Source organism: Saccopteryx bilineata, chromosome 4 (genome assembly GCF_036850765.1).
Source record: "Saccopteryx bilineata isolate mSacBil1 chromosome 4, mSacBil1_pri_phased_curated, whole genome shotgun sequence".
Taxonomy (NCBI): Eukaryota; Metazoa; Chordata; class Mammalia; order Chiroptera; family Emballonuridae; genus Saccopteryx; species Saccopteryx bilineata.
Window position 1 is genome coordinate 45,285,869 of NC_089493.1, and position 10,943 is coordinate 45,296,811.

The window sequence follows — 10,943 nt, forward strand, 5'->3', positions numbered from 1 at the left end:
CTTTAGCCTCTATGTCATTTATTTCTGCTCTGATCTTTATTATTTCCTTCCTTCTACTACATTTGGGCTTTACTTGCTGTTCTTTTTCTAATTCTTTTAGATGCAAGGTTAAGTTGTTTATTTGAGCTTTTTCTAGCTTCTGAAAGTGTGCCTGTAGTGCTATGAACTTCCCTCTCAGCACTGCTTTTGCTGTGTCCCATAAATTTTGAGTTGTTGTATGCTCATTGTCATTCGTTTCTAGGAATTTCTTTATTTCTTCTTTGATCTCATTCTTAATCCATTCATTATTTAACACCCTGCTATTTAGTTTCCATGTGTTTGAGAATTTTTGAGCTTTTCTGCTGTGATTCATTTCTAGTTTCATGCCGTTGTGATCGGAGAAAGTGCTTGATATGATTTCAGTCTTCTTAAATTTGTTGAGAGCACTTTTGTGCCCTAACATGTGGTCTATCCTAGAGAATGTACCATGAGCACTTGAAAAGAATGTATATTCTGCTGCTTTAGGGTGAAAGGTTCTGAAGATATCTATTAAATCGAGTTGATCTAGTGTTTCCAATAAGTCTGCTGTTTCTTTGTTAATTTTCTTTCTTGAGGATCTATCTAGTGATGTTAGTGGGGTATTGAAATCCCCTACTATTATAGTATTGCTGTTGATCTCGCCCTTTAAATCCATCAAAATCTGTTTTATATATTTGGGTGCTCCTATATTAGGTGCATAGATATTTATAATAGTTATATCTTCCTGTTGGATTACTCCCTTTATCATTATGTATTGGCCTTCTTTATCTCTTACTATATCCTTTGTTTTAAAGTCCAATTTGTCTGATATAAGTATTGCTACCCTAGCTTTTTTTTCATTTCCGTTTGCATGAAACATTTTTTTCCATCCTTTTACCTTCAATCTGTGTGTGTCTTTTGTTCTAAGGTGTGTCTCTTGTAGACAACATATGTATGGGTCCTGTTTTCTTATCCACGCAGCTACCCTATGTCTTTTGATTGGATCATTTAATCCATTTACATTTAAGGTTATTATTGATATGTAGTTGTTTATTGCCATTTTCTTCTTTAAAGGTGTATTCCTTTTTCTTTTCTTTTTTTCTGTATTCTTTTCCCACTTTATCTGTTTACACCAGGCCCCTTAATATTTCCTGCAGCATTGGTTTGGTTGTAATGAATTCCTTGAGTTGTTTTTTGTCTGGGAAGCTTTTTATTTCTCCTTCAATTTTAAACGATAGCCTTGCTGGATAAAGTAGTCTTGGTTGTAGGTTCTTGTTCTGCATTTCTTTGAATATTTCTTGCCATTCCCTTCTGGCCTCAAGTGTTTCTGTTGAGAAGTCAGATGTCATCCTTATGGGGGCTCCTTTGTAGGTGATAACTTTTTTTTCTCTTGCAGCTTTTAATATTTTCTCTTTATCGCTTAGCTTTGGTATTTTAATTATGATGTGTCTTGGTGTAGGTTTCTTTGGGTTTCTCTTTAATGGAGTCCTCTGTGCTTCTTGGATTTGTGAGAGTTTCTCTTGCATTAATTTAGGGAAGTTTTCAGCTATGATATGATTGAACAAAGTCTCTATCCCTTGTTCTTTTTCTTCTTCTTCAGGAACCCCTATGATGCGGATGTTATTTCTCTTCATGTTGTCACAGAGCTCTCTAAGAGTTTCCTCTGACTTTTTGAGTCTTTTTTCTCTTTTCTTCTCTGCTTTCATGCCTTCATTCCAGTTGTCTTCTAACTCGCTGATTCGATCCTCTGCCCTATCTATCCTGTTTTTAATTCCTTCCATTGTGGTCTTTATTTCTGATATTGTATTTGTCGTCTCCAACTGATTCTTTTTTATACTTGCTATTTCTTTATTTAGATTTTCAAACTCCCCCTCCATTGTTCTAAGATCCCTAAGCATCCTTACAATCATTATTTTGAACTCCGCATCTGGAAGTTTGATTATTTCCATATCACTCAGTTCATCTCTCGAAAGTGTCTCTTGTGGTTTCATTTGGATTGCACTGCTTTGTTTTCTCATCTTCTTCTTCTTTTTTTTTTTTATTTGTAGAGTTGATTGAGTCTAGGCTTGGTGTTGTCTGCCTCCAGTTTTCAGTTGTGTTATTTTTAGGTCTTCGTGGGTTGGTATCAGCTATTATTTGTAATCCACTTTCGGATTTGGGCAGCTTTGAAGTCTTGATTTGTTTGTTTTCTTAACAGGTGATAGTCTTGTTAACTGATCTCAGCAGGGGGCTTCCTTGAAACTGTATCCAGGAATGCTGTGGGTGTAACCTGAGACGCTGAAGGTCTCTTCCTCCAACTAATCTCACTGGGGGCAGGGTTTTTTCTCTCAGCTTCAGTAGGGGGAGGTGTATCTCAGATCTCCATGGAGACCTGAGTTACTGCCCCTCCTCCCCACTTCTTGTTTTCAGCTGTGTCTTATTGTGCTGATTGGAGCTGGATAGATGTCCGGAGATCTCTGATCCGGAAGCACTTCAGCTCTGTTTTGTGAAAGGTTCAGTCCCTCCCCCAGCTATGGCCGCCTCCAGCACGAATGAGTCAGCTTTTTTATTTTGTTTCTTGCATACCTTAGCCCCTCACAGTCTGTCCCTCTCCCTGTCTTTTCCACTTGGGAGATAAGCTGGTCTTTTCAACCCACCTTGCTCCCTGGTCGCCAGGTAAGTGGCTGTGAGCAGTAGTTTCTGCTCTTTTTTCTCTGTGAAATCCTCTCTGGGCTCTCAGCCTCACCCCCCCTCCTTCCCTTCCTGTAAGCAGAGGAGATTCAGGCACTCCTTACCAGGATTATTGTGGCTTCCTCTTTGCTCCTTGGTTTTTGAGAGCTGTTCTTGCAGTTCAGTGTTGGTTTTTCATGCTGATTTTTTCTAAATTGATTTGTATTCCAGTTTGGTGTTGAGAGCTGGGTGTCTGTGCATCTGCCTACTCTGCTGCCATCTTCCTCATTCTGTAAATGTTTTTAATGTGCTCTGCAATTAAGTAATAAGAAATAAGAAAAATAGAACAAATAATTTCCTACCTATTTTTTTTTGTTACTGAGTAAAAAATCTTTTCTCCAACATTTTTACAAAGGCTTGGGCTACCAAGGCCAAAGGTGGCACTGCAGGCGATGGGGCTGAAGCAAAGAAGCGGAAACGGGCCGACCAGAGTCCAGACACTGAACCCCAGAAAGAAACAGCAAAGGAGAATCGGAATTTGCCGAAAAAGCAAAAACCTTTAGATATTTCTACAAATCAGAAACTGTCAGCTTTTGCGTTCAAGCAAGAATAGAGTAAGGAAGTGGCCTTAGGGAAGTAATAGGGTTTTTTACTCATCTTTGATAAATCTGGACTTTAAAAAAAATCTCTAGGAAACGCCATATATTTTTTCAAAGACAGTTGTTTGTCATTGTAAGCTAATGTAGTATTTATAGTGGTGTAGTAAGCAGGGAATGTATAAAAACTATCATTTCTGCGGATTGCTCTGATTCCCACATGAAGGGCCATTCAGAAACTTTGTAAGGTGGTCACTGATGTGAGGCCACTAGTATGTCCCAGTGGTAACCAGTTTGATTTTGTTTCTTCAAAACCTTCAAAACCAAGGTCTTAAAACCTCTGAGCATTGAAATACCTTGTAGGGAAGTACTATAGTAGCTCTCTTCCCAAGTGTGTTTACATAGACGCTCTCTATACTGACCTAGGGGGCTGTGTTTTCTTTAATATGGGCCCTAAACATGTAAATAATTTTGAGAATGAGAATTTTTTCTTTTGTTTTGGAATTTTTTTTAATATGTGGCTTTTAATTGTCTGCATAGCCTGGTTTTAAAAAAAATAAATAAAACTTTCACATTTCCATATTCAGCTCGATATAGGCTTAACATTGTATTACCAACGGATGAAAATGTTTCTAAAAAATATATTTTATATTTATTATCATGAATTCCTCCACCACCCCATCCTGCTATATATTATACACACAGGAGAGAAGAATTGAAGATAGTGTTTTGATAGTATGCAACCCAGGGCGTAATGTGTTCCTGGTAGGGTGTTCTGGTTATCAACATCAACAGCGCTTTTCTGTCTGAGCAAGTATTTGAAGCCTTGATAAGACAGTAGTTAGAGAAAATGTTTAATTTTTTTTCTATATTGAGAAACAAGATTTAATTATTTCATACTTTCTTGGTTATTATTCTAAGCAGACAGCTTAATAAAAACACAACCACTTAATGAGGGCAAGGTACAGGGGGAAGGATGGGTGGATAGTAAAATAAAATCAGGTGGCTCAAACTTGAGGATACTTTTATAGATTGGAAGAAACAAAATATGTTGAAAATTTAGATGTATAGGAGCCAAAGGATATTTCTTAACCCATAATAATTAAGGTTAGGAACAAATACATTTCTGATTTTTTAATTAGTATCTAGTGCTGAGAGACATTATAGCACAGTGATTAAGAGCACAGATTTCAATGCCAGACTTCCCAGATTTGAAAACCCACTGCATTATCTATCAGCTGAATAACCTTGGGTAAGTTCTGCCTTTGTCCACTCACCTGTAAAATGGGTGTAACAATAGTATCTAATTGATAGGGTTGTTAGAATTAGATGAGACAAAAGCACTTAGTTCCTGGCACATAGTGATGTTTAATATAAATATCAGTTATTATTATACTATTGGCTATTTCATCTTTTGTCTTTCGGTTTAATTGTGAGTACAAATTTGATTTCAAGATCCTAAAGTAAATGTTTATTCATAATATTTTGGAAAGCATGTTTGTAGACATGTATTTCATTATTTCCTTAAGTTGCTTATTGTACATAGTATATAATACTTACAGATAAAATCCTTGAGTATTCTATTTCAGATCCATAGGAACCTGATAATACTAAGGATTTACAAAAGGTTTTTTTAATCCCCTACTTTTATTTGGCTGAAGGGAGGTCTTTGTATTGACTTGGTTTAACTTACAAATCAGAATATTGAAACCAAGAAACATCATCCTTATTCCTTTGCTGTGTAAGATTAAAACTCTTAAAAAATGTTTCAGACTGACCAGGAGGTGGCGCAGTGGATAGAATGTCGGACTGGGATGTGGAGGACTAAGGTTCAAAACCCTGAGGTCACCGGCTTGAGCCCAAAGGTCACTGGCTAGAAACCCAAGGATGTTGGCTAGAACCCAAGGTCACTGGCTAGAGCCCAAGGTCACTGGCTTGAGCAAGGTGTCACTTGCACTGCTGGAACCTCCCGGTCAAGGCACATATGAAAAAGCAATCAATGAACAACTAAGATGCCACAATGAAGAATTGATGCTTCTCATCTCTCTCTCCCTGTCTGTCCCTATCTGTCCCTCTCTCTGACTCTCTCCCTGTCTCTGTCAAAAAATTGTTTCAGAGAATTAGGGCTTAATGGTAGGAAAATGGAAACAATTTATTAACGACCATCATTATATCAGTAATATTATCTATTAGCTTATTATGTAGCGTAGAAAGTTGTCATATGCTTGTTTTCCAGTAGCAAAAACTTCTCAAAGAGGAGGTTCTATAGCTTTACACTCATCATAGGAGCATTATCTAATTATTCCAGAGAGCCAGGGAGTGAGCGCTGGATTCTGCCTGCCAACTCCGGGGACTGTAATCTACAGCCTCTCCTATCAGTGCAGCAACCTGTGGCGAGCCACCGTCACTAACCTGGGACAGATGCCTTCGACAAAAGTATGAGAGCTGTCCATGTAGAAAACATTTTAATCAGTGTCTATGGGCTTTTTGTTTTTCCAGCTGCTTTATTATGGAAGGATACCATTTTCCCCCAGGTTTTAATTTTGAATATTTTTAAACTTACAGAAAATTTCAGATAGTACTTTATACACAGTTATACTCTTTATCTAGATTGACTTATTGTTGAGATTTTCCCGTATGTGTTTTATAAACAAGGTTTTTTCTAAACCGTTTGAAATATGCATGATGCTACTTCATCCCTCAATACAACGTGTGTCCTCTAAGAACAAAGACCTTCCACATAACCATAATATCATTATACCAAGAAATTTTTTTTTTTTTCATTTTTCTGAAGCTGGAAACAGGGAGAGACAGTCAGACAGACTCCCGCATGCGCCCGACCGGGATCTACCCGGCACGCCCACCAGGGGTGGTGCTCTGCCCACCAGGGGGCGATGCTCTGCCCATCCTGGGCGTCGCCATGTTGCGACCAGAGCCACTCTAGCGCCTGAGGCAGAGGCCACAGAGCCATCCCCAACGCCCGGGCCATCTTTGCTCCAATGGAGCCTTGGCTGCGGGAGGGGAAGAGAGAGACAGAGAGGAAAGCGCGTTGGAGGGGTGGAGAAGCAAATGGACGCTTCTCCTGTGTGCCCTGGCCGGGAATCGAACCCGGGTCCTCCGCACGCTAGGCCGACACTCTACCGCTGAGCCAACCGGCCAGGGCCTATACCAAGAATTTAACACAAGAATATTGCTGCCTAACATGTTTCATATTAAAATTTTTCTCGAGGTGCCCTTTAGCCTTCCTTTCCCCCCACACCAGTGTAGGATCAGTCAAGAATCCTGCATTGCATATAATTACTAGAAGTACATATTTTTTTTTTTTTTTGAATGAGGGTGTTCTTTATTTTTGATAGGTTGAGAAATCAATTACAGTTTTGGAGATCCCTTCTGGAGACCTACTGACTCTTGGTTCTAGAAAGCTACCTGCCTAAAACAACTCCATTACCAACTAGAGGAAATGTTATTCTGTAGGAAGTCCTCTTGAAAACATCTGAACTTATACTTGCTGGGGACATTCTGTGTGCTTTTCCTGGGTTTGGCATTAAGACTTCACTTCAAATCAAGGCTTAGAAGCACTCCTGAGTCTATCATGGTTCCTCAAGGCAGTTATAAAGATTAAATTTGAAAATCCACAGGGGTTCCATCAGAAGTACATATTTTTTAATATAGGAAAGAATGAGAAGGAACATCATCCCCAATTCAGAGACAACCACTTTTAATATTTGGGTGTATGTCATTAGACCTTTTTCTGTGCATTTCCCCCCCCCACACACACACACACACATAGGTGTGCAGTCCAAATTCATGCTCCATAGAGATGTTTAAAAAAGAAAAAAATAGCCCTCGCCAGTTAGAGCGTTGTGCAAGGTTGCAGGTTTGATCCCTGGTCGGGGCACAAACAAGAATCAACCAACGAATGCCTAAATAAGTGGAACAACAAATCAATGTTTCTGTCTCTCTCCCTCTCTCCCCTTTGTTCTAAAATCAATACATTAAAAAAATTTTTTTTGAAAGGAAAACAAGTCTAAAATTTGAAGTGTGGCCTTTTTTCTGGTAGTGGTCCTGTGCTTGATATACCAAGTCCTATCTCACCTGGGGCTGTATGGTAAAGTGCAAAAACTGTCGCAGTAGAAAATAAACAGGATCATAGAGCCAAAAGTTGCTTTTGGGTTTTTGTGTGGGTTTTTTTTTGACACACTAATAAATTAGAAAAATACCTGGCAAGATTAATCAATTAAAAAAAACCAAAAGTGATATTAGGGCTACAAAGGAATTAAGTATAGATGGTACAGATTTTTATTTATTTTTATGTGTTTGAGAGACAGAGAAAGGAGGAGCAGGAAGCATCAACTTGTAGTAGTTGCTTCCCATAGGTGCCTTGACCAGGCAAGCCCAGACTTTCAAACCAGCGACCTCAGTATTCCAGGTTGATGCTTTAGCCACTGTGCCACCACAGGCCAGGCACTGGTACAAATTTTTAAAAGGTAAGAGGCTTATGATGGTTAGTTTTAGGTGTCAGTGATCCCGGCTCCCACTACCATTACCAGTTATTTGATCAAGCACTAACTTTTGGTTATCCTAGAGAATGTGTGGGGGCCTGATTCAATCAGTTGAAAGCCCTTAAGAGCAGAACTGAGGCCTTACTGAGGGAGAAGAAATTATAGTTACCAGCTTTAGCTCATGCCTGAGATTCCCAGCCTGCCCCTCTTGAAAGTTGACCCAATGGGTTTAGGGTTTTAGATTTACCTTCCAGCCTCCACATTTGTGTGAGTTAATTTTTTGTACTACATCTCTTAATATACACTGCTCACAAAAATTAGGGGATCAGGGAATGTGCAGATTTTTGTATAGTTCATTTTCACCAATGAAAAAAATGGTTTTGTATTTCATTTGCATAATTGAACAACTTTCTTTGACTTGTTTGCTTTTTTGATATTCTTGTTTAAAAAAATCAAATGCTTTTTTATTGCTTCATATTCATTTTGAAATATCCCCTAATTTTTGTGAGCAGTATATATCTCCTACTGGTTCTGTTTCTTTGGTTGAACACTGACTAGTTCAAGGCTATTTTAAATAACAATGACAATAAACTGGAAAATGAACAAGTACCTACAAAAGCAGAGCTTATTAAAACTGACTCAAAACATCAAAAAGACAAATACTTATTAATAAGTTTAACAAATAAGTGTAAAACTTATACTTTGAACTACTAAGCATGTTGAAAGACATAACAGAAGACCTAAATAAATGCAAAGAGATTTATGGATCAAAAAACTTAATATTGTTGCCTGACCGGGTGGTGGCACAGTGGATAAGAGCATCGGACTGGGACGCGGAGAACCCAGGTTCAAAACCTCAAGGTCACTGGCTTGAACACAGGTTCTGGCTTAAAGCCCAAGGTTGCTGCCTAGAGTCCAGGGTCACTGGCTTGAGTAAGGGGTCACGCACTCTGCTGTAGTCCCCCAGTCAAGGCACATATGAGAAAGCATTCAATGAACAACTAAGAAGACTCGGCAAAGAATTGATACTTCTCATCTCTCCCTTCCTGTCTGCCCGTCTCTCTGATTTGTCTCTGTCAAAAAAAAAAAAAAAAAAAAGCCAATCACAAACGACTGTATGTTATGTGGTTCCATCTATATAAAATGTTCAGCTGACCAGGCATTGGTGCAGTGGATAGAGCGTCGGACTGGGATGCAGAGGACCCAGGTTCGAGACCCCGAGGTCGCCAGCTTGAGCATGGGCTCATCTGGTTTGAGCAAAAGCTCACCAGCTTGGACCCAAGGTCGCTGGCTCCAGCAAGGGGTTACTCGATCTGCTGTGGCCCCACGGTCAAGGCACATATGAGAAAGCAGTCAATGAATAATAAGGTGTTGCAATAAAATGTTCAGAATAGGCAAGTCTGTAGACAGATTGGTGGTGGCCTAGGACTAAGAGTTAGGAGGACAGTGAATGATCACCAGTGGGTACAGGGTTTCTTTTTGGAGTGATGAAATGTTCTAGAATTAGTGGTGGTGATTGTACAACTCTGAATTTACTGAAAGAACTACTGAATTGTACAGTTTAATAAGTGTATGCAAATATGGTATGTGAAGAATGTCTCAAATCATAGAAAACCAAAGAAATAGAAAATCTAATTTTAAAATGTTTATATTTAAAATTTTTAAAAAAGAAAACACCAGGCTAAATAAATTTGGAGTCAAGTAAAAATCCCAGTTTTATACATATTATTGAGGACAACAGCTGTCATAATTTTTTTTTTTTCGTATTTTTCTGAAGCTGGAAATGGGGAGGCAGTCAGACAGACTCCCGCATGTGCCTGACCAGGATTCACCCAGCACGCCCACCAGGGAGCGATGCTCTGCCCATCCGGGGCGTCGCTCTGTCACGACCAGAGCCACTCTAGCACCTGGGGTAGAGGCCAAGGAGCCATCCCCAGCGCCCGGGCCATCTTTGCTCCAATGGAGCTTCAGCTGCGGGAGGGGAAGAGAGAGACAGAGAGGAAGGAGAGGGGGAGGGGTAGAGAAGCAGATGGGCACCTCTCCTGTGTGCCCTGGCCGGGACTTGAACCCAGGTCCCCCGCACGCCAGGCCGACGCTCTACCACTGAGCAAACCGGCCAAGGCCAGCTGTCATAATCTTGGTATCAAACCCTGTCAGGGTTGGCCCTGGCCGGTTGGCTCAGTGGTAGAGCGTCAGCCTGGCGTGCAGGGGACCTGGGTTCGATTCCCGGCCAGGGCACATAGGAGAAGCGCCCATTTGCTTCTCCACCCCCACCCTCTCCTTCTTCTCTGTCTCTCTCTTCCCCTCCTGCAGCCGGGGCTCCATTGGAGCAGGGATGGCCCAGGCGCTGGGAATGGCTCCTTGGCCTCTGCCCCAGGCGCTAGAGTGGCTCTGGTCGCGGCAGAGCGACGCCCCGGAGGGGCAGAGCATCGCCCCCTGGTGGGCAGAGAGTCGCCCCTGGTGGGCGTGCCGGGTGGATCCGGGTCGGGCGCATGCGGGAGTCTGTCTGACTGTCTCTCCCCGTTTCCAGCTAAAAAAAAGAAAAAAAAAAAAAAAAACCCAAAAAAACCTGACAGGGTTAACTCAAGAAATAAAATTATAAACCAGTCTCCCTCATGAACATAAATGAAAACTCCTAAGTAAAATTTTTAGTATGCCAAATTCAACATTGTATAGAAATATACTACTTACCCAATTGACTCAATCTTAAGAATAAGATGTTTTTAACATTAGATATAGTTAATGCACTTGAAACCTATATACAGTGATGCCTTGGTTTTCGTCAATGATCTGTCAAAAATGATCGGTGAAATCCGAAAACGACAAACACTGAGGCAATATTTCCGTATGAATCAATGTAATTTCAATTAATTCGTTCTAGACCAGGGGTCCCCAAACTACGGCCAGTGGGCCGCATGCGGCCTCCTGAGGCCATTTATCCGGCCCCTGTCGCACTTCCAGAAGGGCCACCTCTTTCATTAGTGGTCAGTGAGAGGAGCATAGTTCCCATTGAAATACTGGTCAGTTTGTTGATTTAAATTTACTTGTTCTTTATTTTAAATATTGTATTTGTTCCCGCTTTGTTTTTTTACTTTAAAATAAGATATATGCAGTGTTCATAAGGATTTGTTCATAGTTTTTTTTATAGTCTGGCCCTCTAACACTGAGGGACAGTGAACTGGCCCCCTGTGTAAAAAGT

General features: G+C 40.4%; 1 protein-coding gene across 1 annotated transcript in view; it reads left to right on the forward strand.

Moving 5' to 3' along the window:
- The window catches only part of WDHD1 (WD repeat and HMG-box DNA binding protein 1), a 68,715-nt gene extending 64,895 nt beyond the window's left edge, over positions 1-3,820 (forward strand). Inside the window, exon 27 of the mRNA XM_066277873.1 lies at positions 3,062-3,820. Within this exon, the coding sequence (XP_066133970.1) occupies positions 3,062-3,259 (198 nt within the window). The 3' untranslated portion in view covers positions 3,260-3,820. The remainder of the gene's footprint in view (positions 1-3,061) is intronic.
- Positions 3,821-10,943: the final 7,123 nt, after the last annotated feature.